The 22,449-nt window shown below is 35.4% G+C and overlaps 1 protein-coding gene across 1 annotated transcript; it reads right to left on the bottom strand.

The window, feature by feature from the left end:
• Positions 1-16,319: 16,319 nt before the first annotated feature.
• On the bottom strand, positions 16,320-16,942 carry LOC127135762 (uncharacterized mitochondrial protein AtMg00810-like). The gene is made up of 2 exons (XM_051062403.1): positions 16,692-16,942; positions 16,320-16,647 (listed from the first exon to the last, which is right to left on the bottom strand). The coding sequence occupies exons 1-2, from the start codon at positions 16,940-16,942 to the stop codon at positions 16,320-16,322; spliced, it is 579 nt and encodes a 192-aa protein (XP_050918360.1).
• Between the last annotated feature and the right edge of the window lie 5,507 nt (positions 16,943-22,449).

The raw sequence follows: 22,449 nt of genomic DNA, 5'->3' as shown, positions 1-22,449 counted from the left end.
TCTTTCTAGGTTGATTGAGCATTGAAGTCTCTTACAAGTGTGTTTGAGTAATTTATAGCATTTTTGGTTATAGTGAAAAACTCTTATTGAGGCAAGAGGACTGGACTAATTTCATTTGAGTAGAGGAACCAAGATAATATTTATGTGTTGCTTGATTTTACCTTTAAACTTTTTATTTCCGCTAATGTGTTTGATTCTAATATCAGAGTCTCAACTTTGTTCAGATACTGAACTTGCTGGTTCATAAGTCAATTTTATTTTTGGCCATACACAATTCAACCACCCCCTTCTTGTATATTTTTCTCACCTTCAGTTGGCATCAGAGAATGATTTGTGCTTACACTTAATCGTGGTGCAACAATTGATCCTGAGATAAATACACTTGCCCTATCGGGTCTGGTGTTTCTGTTTCTTAAGACTATAATGCTCCTGAAAAAACTCACTATTTTGCTAAACCACCTTCATTCAGTGGTGATTCCACCCAGTTTGAATGGTGGAAGAGCAAAATATATACTTACATCATTGACCTTGATGATGAGTTATGGGACATACTTGAGGATGGCATTGACTTGGATGTCGATGGTGTTGGGATTGTTAAAGATACAAAATATCTTACACCATCTCAAAAGAAAGTGTATAGATAACATCACAGAGTAAGTGGTATTCTGATTGAGGCTCTACCTCACTCAGAATACATAAAAATCCTTGATAAGTCTACTGCCAAGACTATCTTTGGATCGTTATGTTCCACATATGAAGGGAACCAACGAGTGAAAAAGGCCAAAGAAAATCTAATTATTCAACACTATGAGTTGTTCAAGATGAAGGATGATGAGGACATTGAGACCATGTTTTCCAGGTTTCAAACTCTTGTATCAGGCTTTTAGATCCTGAATAAAATTTACACTATTATTGATCATGTAAAAAAGATCTTGAGAAGTCTTCCAGCTAAATTCAGACCTAAGGTCATAGCTATTTTAGAGGCTAAATATTTGAATAAGCTGGGTCTGGAAAGTATGATAAGCAACCTTTAGAGCCATGAAATGGAACTTAATGGAGATGAGACAGTTGTGAATCCAAAACACTAGTGTTGAAATTTATGGCTGGAAGAAGTTTCTGAAGAAGAAGCTTCTGCTGGTGACTCTAATGAAGAGGAAATGACTTTTATCATCAGGAGATTCCAACAACTGTCTAGAAAGAACAAAAGATTCTATGGCAAAAGCAATGGATTCAGAGGGTCTAGTTCTAATGACAACAATGATGACCAGAAGAATTGCTTCAACTGTAAGAAGCCTGGTTACTTCATAGATGATTGTCCCGATCTTCTGAAAGAAAGATCAAAGAAAGGAGGCTTTCAAAAGGATAGCTTCAGGAACAAACTCAAAAAAAGTCTCATGGCAACATGGGATAAACTTGACAATGAGGATGAATCTAACAAAGATGAGGGAGAAGTTAACCTAGCTCTTATGGCCATGACACTCTCAGATACATAATATGAATCAACCTCAGGTTCAAACTTAGATGAAGAATAACAAATATTCTCTAACTTATCTCGTTCTAATTTAATATCTTTCATTCAAGAGCTCATGAGTCGCTGTCAATATAAAGCAAGACTCATGAAAATATTGAAAAAGGAATTTGATCTTTTGACATAAGAACTAAATTTTTTTCAAAATAAAGTTGAAACTTTGGAGAAAGATCATATTACTCTAGTAAATAAATTATCTGATAAAAACTTGAATGAGCATGAGATAGCTCTTTAAGACTTTATCATGACATATATTGAAAGAACTAAACTTGCTTCCATAATATATGGAGTAAGCAAGAGCAAAGGAAAAGGTTTGGGTTATAATTAGAATAAGGATAAAGCTCAACTCATAAAAACCTCATATGATTATCCTCCAAGCAATGCTTAAACATAACTTGTTTTGTGCCTGCTTCTGACAAGGGTAAAATTTTGAACAAATCAGAACCCAAGATGATTGAATCAAAGGTTCTGAACAAACCAACACCTAAGATGTCAAAATCAAATTAGTAAAAAATTAGAACCCAACATTCAAAAATCAAAGGTTATGAAAAAGCCAAAATCTACAAATTCCAAGTCTAAGGTTCTAAAGAGAGTAGAATCTAAGACCTATGGGCCTAAGGTTCTTAAGAGTGTAGATGTCAAAACTCATTCTTGACAAAACTTTTATAAACAAAAGGTCTGGAATGAGTATAGACCTTCCTGTCAGTAGAAGGTTCAAAATAAAATAAAACTTGTAAGAACTAAAAAAGAAGACCCATAAGAGGATGGGTACCTAAATCTTAAATTGTTTTTTCTACAGATATGCCTAAGGGGAGAAACCAAGCATCAATATTGGTACCTGGAAGTGGCTGCTCACGTCATATGACGAGAGAAAGCTTATGTTCCAAACCCTAACTCTGAAGGAGGAAGGCAATGTGGGATTTGGAGGAGGACAAAAAGGAAAGATTATTGGAACGTGCACTATTGGTAACTCTTATATCTTTGTAAATAATGTTTGGCTTGTGAGTGGACTTAAACATAACCTTCTGAGCATAAGTCAATTTTGTGGCAGTGGTTATGAAATTTTGTTTGATAAGAACTTATGTTCTATCATCAATGAGTATGACAAGTCCATTTCGTTCAAGGGAAAGAGGAAGGAAAATGTGTATAAAATTAATCTCTATGAATTGAGTGATCAAAAGGTTGTTTGCCTTATGCCAGTGAGTGATGAAAAATGGGTCTGGCACATAGGATTAGGTCATGTTAACTAGAGGCTGATCTCCAAACTTAGCAAGTTAAAACTTGTCAAGGGACTGCCAAACCTTGATTATCACTCAGGTGCTCTTTGTGGAGCATGTAAAATAGGAAAGATTAAAAAAACCTCTTTCAAATCTAAAAACATTATCTCAACCTCTAGACCCTTAGAACTACTTCACATTAATTTATTTGGTCCTGTTGGGACTGCTTCAACCAATGCGAAGAAATATGGATTGGTCATTGTTGATGATTACAACAAATGGACTTGGGTTAAATTCCTTAGGTCCAAAGATGAATCATATAAAGTATTCAACATCTTCCGCACACAACTACAATCTGAAAAGGAACGAAAAATTCTAAAAGTCAGAAGTGATCATGGTGGTGAATTTGAAAGTGAGCCTTTTGAGATATTTTGTGATAAACATGGAATTATCCATGAGTTTCCTTCTCCTATAACTCCATGGAAAAATGGGTTTGTAGAAAAAAAGAATAGTTCACTACAAGAAATGGGTAGAACCATGATCCATGAGAATCATCTTCCAAAACACTTGCGGGTAGAAGTTATCAATACTTTTTGTTATGTTTAGAATAGGATCTATGCCAGACCAATTCTTGTTAGACGATATGGTTCTATCTATAGGGGGTGAAAAGATCACTAGTTTTAAAAAATTAACACGAAAAACTGTTTTAAAAAGTTGGCAAGCGGAAGCAACCAGGAGTGAATCGTCAAACTGAACCCGCTATCAAAAAGCTAGGATGTGCATAATTGTGATAACGGTATCATATTGAATCACAAACTGATCAAACATAATTAATCATAGCCAATTGAATGCAAAGCATCAAGGATAAAATATTTCAATGATCAAATACACACAAAATCTATTGTGACAAATTATCGAACACCTTGTGTGCAATCAATATTGTTTGGAAGTTTATGTGGTTTTGTTGATCTTAAAATCCAATCACAATCTAAAGGATTATGATCGACTCAACAACACCTCTTTCAAAATGTAATAAAAAATATTATCCAAACAAATTGATCGCACGATCGATGAATTCAATAATTTGCAAATGGAAAACAAAAGAGATAGAGAGGGAGAGAGAGTATATAAGGATTTGTTTAGGTAGTTCCCTAATCAACCTCGCTATGGGTATGTCTACCCTCAATTCAAACTCAAATTGAGATAATGAAATTAACTTTACTTTGCTAAAGTATGTATACAAGATAGATGTAGCAATTTAACCCTACAAACTGTTAGAACAAGATTTTGGTTTTGCAATTTATCTTTAAATTTTGATGATAACAGAGAGTGAAACATTTTGGTACCCTAATAAAATTCTCTAAGTGTGCAGGACTCTAAAGAAAAATTAATCTAATGAAATAAGATCTGACGTCACACAAAGTCCAGAACAGCTGACTCAGAGTTAAAGGTATTCGTTCTGACGCTGAAGACAACAATGTCTAAAAGAATCACCCACAGAATCCGTCGTCTAAAGACTATGGAAAATCTGCATCTGAATACATCTGAAGAATCCCACATATGAAAAATCTGAAGATCCTTACATCAGAAGACTATCTAATTGGAGATTAGTCAAGAACTTCTGAATAAGACACAATAGACAACTATCTAAAGAATACAAGATCTGAGAAAAGAATCTGAATTCCGTGCACTCTGAATCACGCCCAATAGATCAGAATCAAGAACTTAACAATGAAGTATTCCAAATATGGTATGACTCTCTCTATGGATAATATTGGATACTCTCCAAAACTTCTATGGAAATGACAATAAAAATGTCAGTAAGTCCCATAATTGACAAGATATCAGCATCAATGCTCCATTCAACAATATCATCTCCAAGCACTATAAAAAGGCCCAACTATCATCATACCAAGACGTGAAGCTATTACACAAGAATTTTGCACATCAAAATCAAGTCATACACTAAATTCTTGTTTTACGTTATCACACGAGTTGTTGCTCTAAGTGTGATCATTGCGCATTGTTCTTACTGTGTTCATATTGCTTATCTAGAAGCACTAAACACTTTCTTGTAATTCTAAAACAGTTGTTGTAAATTTCCTCAAGTGACTTGTGAAGTCTGTAGACTTGAGAGGGCTAAGAGATCAATGTACTCTTAGATGTTTGTTGTAATCTTTCTAGATTATTTGATTAAGTCCTTATTGAAGGAGAAATCACCTTGGTCGGATGGACTGGAGTAACTTTGATTTTCAAGCGAACCAGGATAAACTTCTGCGTTGTTTGTTATTATCTTTGTGTGTGTAGTGTTTCCAAAAGTTTTTATTGTCCATGAAAACAATTCAACCCCCGCCCCTTTCTGGTTTTTATCTACCTTCAATTGGTATCAGAGCTTCGGCTATATTATTAATTTTTAAATAAAACATTTAACAATGTAGAGAGATCCAGTGTGAGAAAAACATCATGGCCAACACCAACAAAAGAGATAGCTACAACGCTAAACCTCCAGTATTCGATGGAGAGAAATTTGATTATTGGAAGGACATAATTGAAAGCTTCTTCCTAGGCTATGACGCTGACTTATGGGGCATCGTTACAAATGGTTATGAACCACCTATATCTGCTCCGGGTATTGTCATTGCAAGAAACAAAATGAGTGATGATCAGGAGCGTGACTTCAGGAATCACCACAAAGCCAGAACTATTCTGTAGAGTGCAATATCCTACAATGAATATGAAAAGATCACCAACAGGGAAACATCTAAAGAAATATTTGATTCCCTAAAGATGACTCACGAAGGCAATAATCAAGTCAAAGAGACTAAGGCTCTGGCCTTAATCCAAAAATATGAAGCCTTCAGAATGGAGGATGATGAAGCTGTAGAGGTAATGTTTTCTAGATTTCAAACTTTAGTTGCGGGACTCAAGGTTTTGGACAAAGGATACACAACTGCAGATCATGTCAAAAAGATAATTAGAAGTCTTCCAAAGAAATGGAGACCTATGGTTACTGCCTTAAAGTTATCCAAGGATCTGAACAACATAAGCCTGGAAGAACTCATCAGCTACCTCGGGAGTCATGCGATAGAGCTAGAGGAAGATGAACCTCAAAATAAAATCAAATCAGCGGCTCTGAAGTCCATATCAGAAAGACGAAAGCCAGAAAGGAACAAAGCCTTTCAAGCTGAAGAGGAAAACGACGATGACTCTGAAAAGGAAGATTCTGATGATGAAGAAAAGTTATCTTTTTTATCTAGAAGAGTCAAACAACTCTGGAGAAAAAGGAATAACAAATTCAAAAGACCCAGACAGAAGGGAGATCATTCTGTGTCAACTTCCAGAAGCAGACCAAACAAAAAGGTAACCTGCTATGAATGTAAAGAACCAGAACACTACAGAAATGAATGTCCAAAGCTCAAGAAAGATAGTTCCAAAAAAGAAGGATTCAAGAAAAACTCCTTCAAAACTAAGAAGGGTCTCATGGAAACCTGGGATGACTCTGAATCGCTTCAGAATCATACTCTGAAGAGGAACAGGCAAATGTTGCATTCATGGCTACCACATCCGGAAGTTCATCCGAAAAAGAATCTGACTTTGAAGAGGTATTTTCTGATTTCTTTCGCTCAGATCTGGAAAGCTCTTATCAGAAGCTTCGAAAGAAATTCAAGATCCTAAAAAGGGTCCATGAAAAAATTGTTGAAGAGTGTGATAAGCTTGAGAAAGAGGTTTTTGAACTTAAAGGAAACATTTTTGTCCTTGAAAAAGAAAATGAATTTTCAACCAAAAAATGTTTAAAACTTGAAGAAACTCTTTCCAAAGTTCCACCAACTTCTGACACCACCATATATAAATATGAAAAAACTTTTCAGAAATTTCTGAAAAATGGGCTTCAAAGAAGCAAAATGGCTTCTATAATTTATGATGTTATCACAATAAGAAAAGAGGAATTGGATATGACTCTGATGAAGATGAGCAAATACCTTCTACAGAAGACAAATGGATAAATAGAAAGATTTAATAATGCCAGAAAACCCAAAGTTTCTAGAAGCTGTGGAAGAACTAATCATAAAGGACCCAAAAGATTTTGGGTACCAAAAGATAAAATAATATATGTTGCAGATATCTTGTGCAGCAGAGTTAAAACACCAATCATGGTACCTGGACTCTAGATACTCGTGACACATGACGGGAAGAAAGTATATATTCCAAAGCCTGGAACTTAAAGACGATGGCTTCATAGGCTTTGGAGGAAATCAGAAAGGAAGAATCAGAGGATCTAGAACAGTTGGTAATGGATCTCTTCCCTCTATTTCTGATGTTCTTTACGTAGAAGGATTACTACATAACTTGTTATCCATAAGTCAATTAAGTGATAATGGTTATGATATAATCTTCAATCAAAAAATGTGCAAAGCTATTAATCAGAACAATGGCACAATCCTTTTCACTGGTAAGAGGAAGAACAACATTTACAAAATTAAGCTTTCAGATCTAAAAGATCAAAATGTAAAATGTTTAATGTCTGTAAATGAAGAGCAATGGGTGTGGCATAAATGCTTGGGTCACATTATCATAAGGAGGATTTCTTAGCTAAATAAACTTGAGTTAGTCAGAGGCCTACCTAAGCTGAAGTTTTCTTCAGATTCTCTTTGTGAGGCATGTCAGAAGGGAAAATTTTCTAAAACAACTTTCAAAAATAAAAATGTTGTTTCTATCTCTAAGCCTCTGGAACTTCTTCACATTGACTTGTTTGGACCTGTTAAGACATCGTCAGTCAATGGTAAGAAGTATGGACTTGTCATTGTTGATGATTATAGTCATTGGACATGGGTAAAATTCCTAAGACACAAGAATGAGTCACACTCCGTGTTTACTAGTTTCTGCTCAAAAGTGCAAAATGAATTTGACTCTAAAATCGTCAGAGTCAGACGTGATCATGGTGGTGAATTTGAAAACAAAATTTTTGAAGAGCTTTTTTATTCTAATGGAATATCCCATGATTTCTCCTATCCTAGGACTCCACAACAAAATGGAGTTGTAGAAAGGAAGAATAGGACGCTCCAAGAAATGGCCAAAACCATGATCAATGAAACAAATGTAGCTAAGCACTTCTGGGCTGAAACGATGAATACAGTGTGTTATATTTAGAATAGAATCTTTATTAGACCTATTCTGGAGAAGACTCCTTATGAATTGTGTAAGGTAAGAAAACTCAACATTTCCTACTTTCATCCCTTTGGATGTTCTTGTTTTATCCTAAATACTAAAGATAATTTGAACAAGTTTGACTCTAAAGCATAAAAATGTATTATGTTGGGATACTCATAACGTTTTAAAGGTTATAGAGTATACAATACAAAAACATTAATTGTGGAAGAATCAATATATGTCATCTTTGATGATAAGCTTGACTCTGAAGAGTCAAAGTTAGTTGAGAATTTTGCAGAATTGGAGATAACACTTGTAGGTTCTGAGGAAAAGGCTAAAGAATCTGAAGAAGCAGAAAAGGGAACGTCATAAGCACCTGAAGTCACAATAAATCAGAAAAGATCAAGAAATAGACAAAATGTTTCTGAAGAATTGATTCTGGGGAACAAAAATGAACCTGTCAGAATAAGATCAACATTCAAAGGTTCTGAAGAAACACTTATGGGACTAGTATCTTTGATATAGCCAACATCCTGTGAAGAAGCACTTCAAGACAAAGAATGGATTCTGGCAATGAAAGAAGAACTTGATCAATTTGCAAAGAACGATGTCTGGGATCTTGTACCAAAACCCAAGGGAACCCACGTGATTGGAACCAAATAGGTGTACATAAACAAACTAAATGAAAAGGGTGAAGTGGTCAGAAACAAAGCACGACTGGTGGCACAAGGTTACAGTCAACAAGAAGGTATTGACTACAATGAAACCTTTGCTTCAGTCGCTAAGTTAGAATCTATCCGTCTACTTGTATCTTTTGTGGTAAACTACTCCATCAAACAATATCAGATGGATGTCAAAAGTGCATTTCTAAATGGATATATTTCTGAAGAGGTGTATGTTCATCAGCCTCCTGGTTTTGAAAACTCAAAATGTCCATAACATGTTTTTAAACTGAAAAAAACTCTTTATGGTCTGAAATAAGCTCCCAGAGTTTGGTATGAAAGACTGAGTTCTTTTCTTCTAGAAAATGATTTTATCAGAGGCAAAGTCGATTCTACTCTCTTTTATAAAAACATCAAAAATGACCTTATGATCTGTTAGATATATGTTGATGACATAATTTTTGGTTCTGCTAACTCATCTGTCTGTCAAGAATTTTCTGAGCTAATGCAGGCTGAATTCGAAATGAGTCTGATGTAAGAACTAAAGTTCTTTCTGGGAATTTAAATCAATCAAACATCAAATGCTACTTATGTATATTAAAGCAAATACATAAAAGACATTCTGAAGAAGTTTGAAATGTCCTAAAGCAAACCAGCAAAGACTCTTATGCACCCCACTTGCATTTTGGAGAAAGAAGAGGTAAGTCAAAAGGTTTGTCAGAAACTCTATCATGATATGATAGGTTCTCTTCTCTATCTGACTGCTACACGTTCAGATATATTGTTCAACGTTTGTCTTTGTGCCAAATTCCAATCATATCCAAGGGAATCTCACTTAACTGTTGTTAAGAGAATCCTAAGGTATCTGAAAGGAACACCTAATCTGGGCATGATGTATAAGAAAACATCAGAGTATAGGCTTTCTGGGTATTATGATGCAGATTACGCTAGAGACAGATTGGAACGTAAAAGCACATCTGGGAACTGTCAATTTCTAGGAGGAAACCTCATCTCATGGACTAGCAAAAGACAATCAACCATTGCACTCTCAATTGCAGAAGCAGAATACATCTTAGCCTCACTATGCAACACTTAGATGCTCTATATGAAAAAACAGCTTGAGGACTTTCAGATATATGAGAGTAACATCCCTATCTTTTATGACAATACTGTTGCCATATGTTTAAGTAAGAACTTTATTTTACATTCCAGAGTGAAGAACATTGAAATTAAACACCATTTTATCATAGACTATGTTCAGAAAGGGGTAATAAGTTAAAAATTCATAGATACAGACCATCAATGGGATGATATCTTCATAAAACCCTTAGTTGAAGATAGATTTTCCTTCATTCTGAAACATTTAAACATGGAAGATTGCCCATAATGATTCTGAACTCGTGCTTCTCTCCTGATCTGTTAGAATAGGCTCTGACTTAATCATTGTTGGTCATTTGGTTCTGATTCTGATACTTCTACCAGTTAGATGTTATCTGGATTAGAAAACCTCTGAATCAGAAACCCCTTTGTATTCTTGATGTCAGAAACATCAAAACGTGGTTTCTCAAACGTGTGGTCTTGGATCTTTTAGACAACTATCTAGCTCAGAACTCAAGAGCCAAACTGTTGAGATCTCCTCGAGCAGTGTGCATATTTTTTAGATTAGACAACCATCATTAGCTGCAATTAATTCTCCCCAAGCGTGTCAACTCAGATATCTGAACTAATTAACTTTGGTGTTTCATATTCTCCTTTAACACTGTCATTTTTCATGCTACATGTTATGTATATATATTTTTCACTCTCAAACCCACACAAACCCTCTTGTTCTCAAACTCTCTGCAAGTTCTTTAACATTCTTCAACCATCATCAACAAACAACAATCTTCATCTTCTCCAAATGGATTCACAACAATATTTTCAACAAATGGAAGCAACTGAACAACATTCTGAAGCCCCTTAACAAACAACTACTCTAACTGCTACAACCTCAATACAGCTTATAAGGAACCTCATGTTCTTTATCGTCCCCGTCACATCAACCTTGCAACTCCATTTGAGAAACTGGAAGTTCTCTGTGAATCTCTAGTGGACTTCGACAACTTAAAGTGTAATGGCATTGATCTCACTGCCGAACTTGAGAAACAAGGCTGGGGAAATTATTTCTAGAGGCTCTACGGTCCTGTCTACACCTTCCTCGTTAAGGAATTCTGGAGATTTGCAGATAGTGACGACCATTGTATTGTTTCTTATGTCCTGGGAGTCAAAATGGTCATCACTGAAAAGTCCATAGCCAAGCTTATGGACATGGAAAGAACTGGGGGCAGAAGGATCTATAATATCAACCCTAGGGCAAAATACATTTCTCAGGAGATAGTCCCCATAATATTCAAATAGAATCCATAAGGGAAAACCTCTAAGAACAAGGAACTTCACCAGAATCTAAGGGTCTGGTTGAAGATCATTCTGGGCACCATCCACCACCGTCCAACTTCAAACTCATCTGACTACATCAATACGGATCATAAATGTATCTTGTATTGCATCCATAAGGGATTGAAGTTGAATCTTCCCTCCCTGCTATTTAAGTATCTAAGGGATTCAATCAGGGATACAAGAACCACATGAAGCCCAGAAACTACATACCTCTAGGAAGGCTCATCTCTGACGTCCTGATAGAGAGTGGGATGGTGGACCAACTGATCTCCATCAACATGATGGAAGACGTAATTGTGGATGTTGGCAAGCTTCTGAATGCCAAAAATATGAAGAGCACGGGGTTCATTGACAAAGTCCTAGTCAAACCCACTATGGACACCTCATGGGATGCTCTGAAGGACCAGAGGAAGATACCTCATGTAATGTATCTTTTCTCCAAGATAGATCCCCCAGAGGTGATTGCTCATTACCTTCAAGACCTAGCGTCTCAAGGTGTTGACATCTCAGATTTCTCAATGGATTGGCTACCAGAACATCCACCCAACTTCATGAAGAGGATGAGAGAACCCTCTTAGAGGAATTTGAAGAAGAAGACTATGAAGCTGGGAGAACCTTCAACCATAACGCTTATGCCTATGGACTCTTCTGCCTCTAGTAAGTCTCATCTCCCTTAAACTTATTTATCTTCTGGTTTAAAGCAAATATATTCCTCTCTACCTCAACCATTTTCTACCTATACCCCTTCTGAACCCACTATCTCTATCCCAACTACCTATGAACCTCACAACTCTGAAACAAACCCTTCCTCACCCCCTCTACAACAATTCGACCTCACTACCACAACACTTCCAATATCTGAAGCATTAATTCTAAATGAACACATTTCACCTCCCTCTTCAACCCCCTTATATCCACCATACTATGACCTTTCCTCTGACGTTGATCAGACAAATATTCCTGACCCTTCATCTCCAAACCTGACTCAACTCCTAGACACAATAACTTCTGAACAGAACTTGTCAACCAGACACCTCTGAACCTACACCATCTCTATCTGCACCTCCTTCAGTACCTTCATTAACCACACCAACTTCTGAACCTCCTACCGAACCCTCTGAAAACACTCCAATTCCCTCCAACATCTGAACCCGAACCAACCTTCCCAACCCCGGAAGAGTCATTTGCTTTATTTTCATAATCTTCAGCTGTGAAGCTCATAACACTGTTTGAACAATCCAGCCTAAGTGATAATCCTTCTGAAGTAAGGACTCACTGGAATGGATTTCTCAGATGGATGACATCTGAGGTCTTCAAGTTGAAGGTACTATCTCAACAAGTCAGAAATGACTATATCATAAGTGTTGAGGAGAGACTAGAGGCACATATGGCAAAGGAAGCTAAAGAGAAAGCACGCCAAGAAGCTGAAGAGAAGGAAAAACTGGAAGCTGAAGAGCAGGCGAGAAAGGAAGCCGAAGAAAAAGTTGTTGCTAAAGCCAAGGCTGTCGCTGAAGAAGCAACACACATTGCTGCAGAGGAAGCTGCTAAGTCAAATGAAGTTGCTCTGACTCGAGGTGAGTCATCGACATCTGGCATCGCTTTGTTGGTGCTCTAGACTCTGGAAGAACTTCAGAAGGAACAACAACTTGTGAGATCCAAACTCAACAAGCAGGATTCAGTTAACTCCAGCATCCAAAATCTTCTCACCCAGCTACTTCAGAGGAGCATCCTCCTCCAAACCCTTAGGCACCTTAGGATTTGTGTTTTGTGTTATCTTTAAGGTGTTTTGGCCTTTATGGTTTTTCTTCTCTATACTTCTCTCAGAGTATCTAAATGAAATTTTGTTTTACACTATATGTTTTTCTCGGATATGTCTTTTTGAGTCTGACAAAAAGGGGGAGAAATAAATAAATAGCCTTCTGATGAAATAAATATTTGATTCTCATAATACACTGCTTACATCCTAAAACTCTAAATATATTGTGCGGTCTAAGTTTTCTTGCAGGAAGTATCAAATTAAACATCTAAGAAACAAGCTAAGCAACATAAGAGGCTCTGGTAAGAAACTCTAAACTCTCTAAGTATCAGATTTAGGGGGAGCTTGCTTATCTCACGGGGAATCATAGTATATCTGACTCTGAATTTATTTTCCTCTAATTATTATGAAGTATCATTATTTCATCAACAATCTGAAGTTTTGCCATCATTAAAAAGGGAGAGATTGTTAGAACAAGATTTTGGTTCTGAAATTTATCTCTAAGTTTTGATGATAACAAAGAGTGAAACATTTTGGTACCCTAATAAAATTCTCTAAGTGCGCAGGACTCTAACAAAAAATGAATCTGATGAAACAACATTTGATGTCACACAAAGTCCAGAACAACTGACTCAGAGTTAAAGGTATCCGTTCTGACGCTGAAGACAACGATGTCTAAAAGAATCACCCACAAAATATGTCATCTGAAGACTCTGGAAACTCTGCATCTGAAGACATCTGAAGGATCCCACATATGAAAACTCTGAAGATCCTTACATCAGAAGACTGTCTAATTGGAGATCAGTCAAGAACTTCTGAAGAAGACATAATATACAACTATCTGAAGAATACAAGATCTGAGAAAAGAATATGAATTTCACGCACTCTGAATCGCGCCCAACAGATCAGAATCAAGAACTTAACAAAGAAGTATTCCAAATATGGTATGAATCTCTATATGGATAATATTGAATACTATCCAAAACTTCTATGGAAAGGACAATAAAATTAATGTTATTAAGTCCCATGATTGGGAAGATATCAGCATCAATGCTCCATTCAACAATATCATCTCCAAGCACTATAAAAAGGCCCAACTATTAACATACCAAGACACGGAGCTATTACACAAGAATTCTTCACATTAAAATCAAGTCATACACTAAATTCGTGTTTTACATTATCACACGAGTTGTTGCTCTAAGTGTGATCATTGATCATTGTTCTTACTATGTTCATATTGCTTATCTAGAAGCACTAAACACTTTCTTGTAATTCTAAAATAGTTGTTGTAAATTTCCTCAAGTGACTTGTGAAGTCTGTAGACTTGAGAGGGCTAAGAGATCAGTGTACTCTTAGACGTTTGTTGTAATCTTTCTAGATTATTCGATTAAGTCCTTATTGAAGGCGAAATCACCTTGGCCGGGTGGACTGAAGTAGCTTTGATTTTCAAGCGAACCAAGATAAACTTCTGTGTTGTTTGTTATTATCTTTGTGTGTGTAGCGCTTCCAAAAGATTTTATTGTCCGTGAAAACAATTCAAACCCCCCTTTATTTTTTTTCTCTACCTTCACAAACCCTAAGTTTGATATTGATTCTGACACCTTCTCTTCCCTTGATCAAATATAGATCAAGTAAACTAACAATTCCAATTTGATTCACCGTCTCACACTACTTGTTTGCAAGAAACCATTATTCTTTAAGGCTTTCAATCGATTGAATCTAAAACACTCAATTGTTGTAACCCAACATATACCAATACGATCCATCGTCCCACGCTACTCCATTGCAAGATCCTCCTGTTCTTCAAAGCCTTCACTCGATCAGATCTGAATTGCATAATTTTGTCCAAAACCTCCAAATCCCTAAACGATCTTGAAGGAAAACCCAACTCGGTTTTCTTATTTGAAATCCTCAAAGATCTCAATTATGTTGCATGAGCTGACCTATGAAAGTCATGAGTCAACCTGTTCGACGCATGTGCCGACCTATATAGGTCATGCGTCGACCTGTAAAGTTCATGTGTTAACCTGTATAGGCGACACATCTAATAGAAGCTACAAACCTTTAAAATGTAGTACATGTGCCGACCTGAAAAATGTATGTGTCGACACAGAGAAAACATTTTCTTCTATGTGTCGACCTGAAACATGTATGTGTCGATAGATAGGTTAATTTTCCCATAAAACTTATTTTTTATGCATTTTTTATGTATGAAACCTTTTCCAACTTATTTCTAAATGTTTTTATGCTTCCTAATACTAAGATGCACATTGAGAATCAGAGGATATCATCCAATATACATTAACACTAAAGTATCATAGGTTTAACATCATGCAAAATACATCTAACGTAAAGTTACACTCACATCCCTTTTTTATGATGTAAAAGATTGAGACGATGCGTTTCGTGTTTTCATATGAAGGCTCCCCTGAATGTATGCATCCAACTTCATCTTGTAGATGCTTATCCCCATTTGACAACATCAAAAAGAGACAAAGTAATCCATGAGAAGTATCTTATATCACACATAAACCAATATAACACACAGAGGCGTTTGCAAATATAAGATCATCAATACCATAACAATCACATTGAATAATATACATATTGAAAAAGAATGCCTAAATATAAATAAAAGCATTCAAAGCAACAATATAACATGATTGCCACAACTTATGCCAAATAACATATACAATAAACATGAAAGATGATAGATACAATGTAATAAAAAAACTCTTTAGTTTCTACAAAAGCGACAATATTACGTGACATATGCCTTTGGTGCTCACGAAATGTTCCACATGCATATGCTCTAGTAAGGTGATATATAGATTTACCACCACTCAAACAAAAAATAGAGATGTTATCATAACAATGACACACAACAAGAATTTTGCTAACATTATAACATGTTTAAACATATCTCATGCTGGAATAGATGACAAGCCTATGTATCAAGAACATATTTCAAGTATCAAGGAAGAACAATATAAAGTAACTATAAGCATATAAATTTACATACATCAATAGATATTTTTGGAAGTGAACATTCATGTACTATCTCATACGTCAAGAATATCAATCATTTGGAACATAAATAACATGAAAAATTAAAAGCTTAATTTCAAAAAAGGGAAAATGGAACAATATTATCTCGCTTATGAATTGATGAAGGATGCCCTCTTATGTGATTAAACTTCCAAGGAAAGTTAGAGCAAAAGTATATAAAATGGACGCATTTAATCATATTTAGGCATGATTGGAGATATCAAGTATCCCCAATTCCCTTTGAATGTTGAAAAACGGTTCGGTCGCAAGAGGTTTTGTAAAGATATCCGCAAGTTTATTTTTTCTATCAACATGCTCAAATAAGACGTCTCCTTTCTCAACATGGTCATGTAGAAAGTCGTGATGGATCTCAATATGCTTAGTGCGAGAGTGTAGCACCATATTTTTGGTTAGATTAATAACACTAGTGTTATAGCACATAATGGGAATATGTTGCAGTTTAATGCCAAAATCAAGTAATTGTTGTTTAAGCCACAAAATTTAAGCACAACAACTACTGGCTACTCGTATTCTGCCTCGGCAGTTGACAAAGCAACGAAAACATGTTTCTTGCTATGCCAACTTACTAAGGAGTTTGAAAACATGTGGCGAGTTCCACTAGTACTCTTCCTATATGATTTGCAACCGACAAAATCGGAATCAGTAAAACCAACCAAATTACAATTGCTTCCCTTGGAATACCAAATCACATACTTAGAAGTACCATGAAGATATCTAAGGATGCATTTTACGGCTTTTAAATGTGATTCCTTATGAGCCGATTGACAACGAGCGCACATACACATGTTATACTTCTTGACATCAACATCCTTACCATTTTCATTCGGGCTAGATGCATTAAGATATAGAAGATACTAATCATAACTTTATACTTCTTGACATCAACTTCCTTACGATTTTCATTCCTTTCCAAGTTTCCATTTATGGGCATTGGAGTGTCGATTGATTTTGCATCTTCCATACTAAATCTATTTAGTAATTTATTGCAATATTTAGTTTGACACACAAATGTCCCTTTGTTTAGTTGCTTGATTTGAAGACCAAAGAAGTAATTTAACTCCCCCATGAGACTTATCTCAAACTCATCTTGAATAAGCTTAGAAAACTCATTGACAAGTTGCATGTTAGTGGAACCAAAAATGATATCATCGATATAAACTTGAACTCTTTTGAGCAAGTATACAATGTTAATAGTATAGAATACGTGTGAAGATATTAAGATGAGGTCACTAAAGACATGTAAATTGAAACACGTTATGGTTATCAATTGAAATCTTTGGAAATGAACACTTATAACATGTACCATACACTAAGTATATTGTATACCTTTGAAAAATAAACAGGTAAAAGAAAGGACTTACTTACAAAGAAAAAATTGAAATGACATTACCTCACCGTACGACTGACGGAGGATGCACATGCATTCCACAAGGAACTCTCGAACGAAAGTTGGTATCGATGCAAAACGTGTTGCAAACTCTGCAGAAATCAAATGCTCTTACCACTTTTCTCTTTGCAACCGTACTTGAAAGTGTGATTAATAATGTATCCAAGAAGGTTATTGCTTGATGATCATCGTTTATAATTGGACTTTCATTCTTGTTCAAATCATGATAGTTATCTTGCTCCTCCTCAGGTTTTCATCGACTTAGGTTGATCAAACTCTTATTTCATGTACTTAAGTATGTCTTATTAAAGATAAACCTACATCACAAAATAAAATATCTTTTCTGACATTTCTCAGATAGGAAATAGTAATAGTAATCAACACACTTTTACCACTTAATAAACAATATATGTTGATCTCCTTTGGTTACACAACCCTTCTTCCTTGCCACAAAGTCAATGGTATATGGAGATGTCACTCGTATCATGTCTTGAGCATCCACAAATGAGATCCCATACTCTCTTCCTAGAGCCAAGACATTTATCCTGCAAGATCAACGAAAAGTGCTTGGTACCTAATCTTCATTGGGTCCTTCAGGATCAGTGAAACCTTGGTTGCATTTGGGTAACCATTGATAAATGCTTGTAGCCGTAAATTCATGAGCATCAAGCTATGGATAAGCTTGACGTCAATAAAACCAAAGTCGCCACCGCGCTTTTATTGTTTCCAAAGGAAAAGGGAAAAGTACGAACAAAACCCAAAGATAAGAAGTTTTCAAATCAAAACTAATAAAATGTCAGAGATTACAGGTAAGGGGGTTGGTTACACAGAGGGAAGGTGTTAGCACCCAAAGTATCCTAGGTACTCCTAGGGAGCCCTTTTTTATGTGTGCATATGCGTTTGGTATAAATGATGTTTGATAAAAATAGAGTGTAGGGATGAGAAAAAGAATTTATTAATTATATTTTTGTGTTTGACAAGACCTTCGGACTTGTGCCTACGTACCAACGTAAAAATGAGGGATCAAAACCTCGTAGTTCGTGGTAAAAATTTCAAAGTTGGTGAATTGTTTTTAACAAAAGTTTAATAAGAAAAGTGCACAAAGGGACACAAGTTTGAATGAAGTTGTTAGTTCTTTTTGTCTTTTGAAATTTAAGTCAATATGATTAAGTTTATTTACAAATTTGATTTAAGAAAGAGTTTGAAAATTCATTGGCATAAGGCCAAAGTTTCTAACCATTAAAGTAAGGTCTAAGTTTGAAATCACAAGCAAAGAAAGTTTTTGAAAAGAGGGAGAGATTTTGAAATTTAAGAAGTGGGAGAAGATGAAGAGGCCATCCTAAGAATACATTTAAAAGTTGAGAGTTGAAAAGATCTGACCAATGGGATGCAATCCAACAGACAAGAATGTCATATAGAAAACTCATTTTCCCTTTGGACTTTGAATCAAGCAATAATCAATGAGTAATTAGCAATATCCAGACATTATGAAGATCAAGGCATCAAATAAAGATAGTCACATCCAAGCAAGCAATTCCCACAGCTAGCAGTCTTATTTGTCTTCCAATGTATCAGATGAAATATTCTTTGATCAACTCAGAATAAAGCATCAGACACAAGATCAAAATAACAATTAAGCACAAAGACAGAGTAGCAGATGAATTCAAACAAGATCTCAGGCTTGCATCAGATGGAGGCTCAGTTCACAATAGCTCAGTCTCAAAATGTTGGCATTGGCCAAGTCCTTTTTGCACAGGGAATGTTGCCTAGTTCTAATTCCAAGAGTTCAGATCAAAATCAATAGTCCACCAGATGTTTTTTTAGGGTTTTTGTTGTTATTAGGTATTTTAAGGTCCTAATACCACAAGCAAAACCAAAATGCACAAACAATATATACAATCATAAGATATGGCTCAAATGAGCAAAGTGAAGATGACATAAACATAAACAAGTTAAATGAAATGTAAATGGTAATGAATGTTAAATGACTAAAATTTAAATTGCATAAAGTAAATGACTTGAAAGTAAAGCAATATTAATAAGAATTAGTCAAATGTTAGTCAAAGGTTAGTCAAGTGTTAGTGGTGTTTTTTTATTGATTGATTAAGTCATTCTTTGGAGAACACTCAACCATTCTTTCACAAGTATGAATCCTTAAACCAAGACATCTTCCATGAGAAAGGCTCCAACTTGGATAATTCAACAAGTATGCCACTAACTCTCATGAAAGGAAAAAAGGTCAAGTCTCCATACAATACCATGAAGAATAGGAGACTTACAATCTCACTTACTAGAATGTTATGCCATTAGGGTCAAATTTAGCTCTATGTTAAGTAACCGTAATTGAACTTATATAGAAGTCACAACTATCTAAGGTCGGGAAATAAAAATTTAGGTGTTAATGCATGTTAGAGATTTGGTATGAAGAACCAAACTCCTAAAACATACCACACACTAAAAGAAAAGACCAAGAGGGATGGACCTATCTCAATCATACTTGTATTGGTTCATCTGACACAAGGTCATTGATGAACCAGTTAGACTTAAGACATTAGAGGATGAAGATGAAGAGGGAGGGGAAGATATAAACAAAAATTGGTCATGGGAGGAATTTCATCAAATCAAAACCATCCATTCATTTTGGGAGATGAAATGTACATTTCATCAGTCCCCTAAATCCAATGGGAAATAATAGGGATGAAGATGAAGAGGGAGGGGAAGATAAAAACACAAATTGGTCATGGGAGGAATTTCATCAAATCAAAACCATCCATTCATTTTGGGAGATGAAATGTACATTTTATCATCCCCCTAAATCCAATGGTTTTGATCCAACAAAAGTCAAATCAACCTTGACCAAGGCCCAAACAAAAAGTCAAACATCACAAGACCATAAAAATGGCTCAACATAATTTTTACACATTTAATCAATTAAAAATCCAATTAAAAATAAATTAAAATACATTTTAATTTGGTCAAAACCTAAAATCTCTTCAAAACACCAAATAAATGGCCAAGAGATTTATCCTAGGTCAAACATGGTCAAAGGACCTTAGACAAAATATTTCATGATTTTTCAAAAGTCAGAAGTATTTTTAAAAAATTAAAAATATGCACAAAAATATTTAATTCATGAAAAGTATCAAAATTAATCCAATGAATATTTTTAATTCAGAATATGAAAGAGAAAAATATTTAAATATTTTTGGTGAAAGTCCCATATTTTTTGGATTAAAAATGAAATTAATATGAATTAAACAAAATAAAAGGATTAAACATAAAATCAGAAACTAAAATAAAATAAGAAAAACTAAGGGTCATCATATCTCCCTCATTAATTGAGGTGGCAAATCTGATGGCCACACGCGCGCGTTTCTTGGTGATCATCAGTCAACGTGATGTACGCGTGGTAATTCAAACCAAAGGTCAAGATTAGAACATCCAAACCTGATCAGATGGCCAGGAGGTGTGCCAACACACCACCGGAGCTAGGGCTCCGATCATCTTCTCTGGTGACCTCCATCGGACTGGTCCAACTTCATCTCAATGAAAAATGAAAAACAAGGACACTATTTCAAAGAGAAAATGCTCAAAAACTCGAATATGGCCTTAATTTTCTCCAATTTCAAGTATATCAAAAGATACAGGGATTTGAATTTTAAGGATCATGAATCGAGTTGCTTCGATTTGACCTCAAAGCAACTCAATCTTATTGCCAACATTGGTAGGACTTCAGCCAACCAAAAATCACAAAGAATGGTGAAAATTTGAGAGAGAATCGAAGAGATGAAAATTCTGGAAAATCACCTTCGAGGGAGCTTGAAACTTGCTTGATCTTGCTTCCAATTGGCCTTGGCTTGACTTCAGAAGCTTGCAGAAGTTGAATTGGATCAAGGAAAGGCTAGGATTCTTGGAGTTTCAATCTCAAAATAGAAGGAGATTTGAAACTCAATTTTCAAATGAAAACCTTCAAGATTATCCTCTAATGGTGAGAGTTAGGATTGCAGGTTCAAAGCTTCGGAAAGGTCTCCATAATTCTGAGCATGAAGGGTCTCATTTATAGGCAATGCAATTGGTTTCACACCCTTCATTCAAAATTCTAAAAATAGCAATTCATCCTTGCATGAATGCATGAGCGTGTGATAGGCTCATGAAATTATGTAATCATGTCCAAATTTTCTCATGTGCAATGCTGAAAGTGTGTCATGTGATCATGAAATTCATCCAAATGAAGCCTTGTGAAGAACACATGTGCAAGTCCTCTAATTCTTGCCCAAATGATATTATCTTGGACTTTTTGGAAATGTGAGATCAAGGGGAACAACTTTATTATTGGACACTTTTCCATTTGAAGCATGGATCATGATGAAGTTTGAGGTGGAAGTTTGGAATATCAAACATATTTGAAAATTTTCTAAGTATCAAGTCAAATGTTCACTTCTTCCACCTTGAATAACTTTTGCTATGGGTTTAAAATGGAAAACGTTCCTTCATCAAAGTTGTAGCTATTTCAAACCTCTTAAATTTGGTAACATATTTGACCTCATTTGGATTTGGCATGAAGGAGTTATGCATTTTAGAAGTTGAGGAAAATCACTTGTTCAATGGTAATGGCCCAAAGTGACCTATAATGTTTCCTCTTGGCACATGCCTTTGCAAGTTGAATTTGAATTTATTCCAAGAATAAAAGTTGGAGAGGACACCTTGAATTTTATCATGAAACTTTAATGGATTTCATCTCATAAAAATTGAGCAAGTTATGGTCCTTAGAAGTTGACCTCCTAACTAGGGTTCAGACAAAATGACCTATAATATTTCACCATAAAAAATGTATTTCCAAGTAAACCTATATCTTGACCTAAACATGAATGAGGGGTGAATGCATACACTACCTACAAAAGAAGTAAAACTATACATAAACATATTTTTGGTATTTTGGTTTGTAAATAATGAAAAACAAAGTATGATACAATCAAATATACTTGGTGATCTCTCCCCATACAAACCCAATGAATGAGGGGTAAGGAGGATGCCAAGGTGTGATCCCAAAGCCAATGCATATGTTAAGATACCATGAGGGATCTTAGGGTCAAAATTGGGGTCTTATAGCTGCCCATATTTAAGGACATTATAACTGAGGATGTTAAGGGTAAAATCTCGGTATCAACTCAGTAGAATGGACTTAAATAACAACATATAGAAACAAATTTTGGTCCCTAAGAGACCTCATGATGCATATGATA

This window comes from Lathyrus oleraceus, chromosome 4 (assembly GCF_024323335.1).
Source record: "Lathyrus oleraceus cultivar Zhongwan6 chromosome 4, CAAS_Psat_ZW6_1.0, whole genome shotgun sequence".
NCBI classification, from domain to species: Eukaryota; Viridiplantae; Streptophyta; class Magnoliopsida; order Fabales; family Fabaceae; genus Lathyrus; species Lathyrus oleraceus.
The sequence above is the reverse complement of the archived record's forward strand: the minus strand, read 5'-3'. Positions and strand labels throughout refer to the sequence as shown.

Bases quoted from the DNA above. Each gene is read 5' to 3' on its own strand.
- LOC127135762 (XM_051062403.1), bottom strand. From the start codon at position 16,942: ATGCAACTTGTCAATGAGTTTTCTAAGCTTATTCAAGATGAGTTTGAG. The intron at 16,648-16,691 runs GTATAAAGTTAT...TAATGCATCTAG, and splicing joins AAGGAAGTTGATGTCAAGAA to CCCGAATGAAAATGGTAAGG.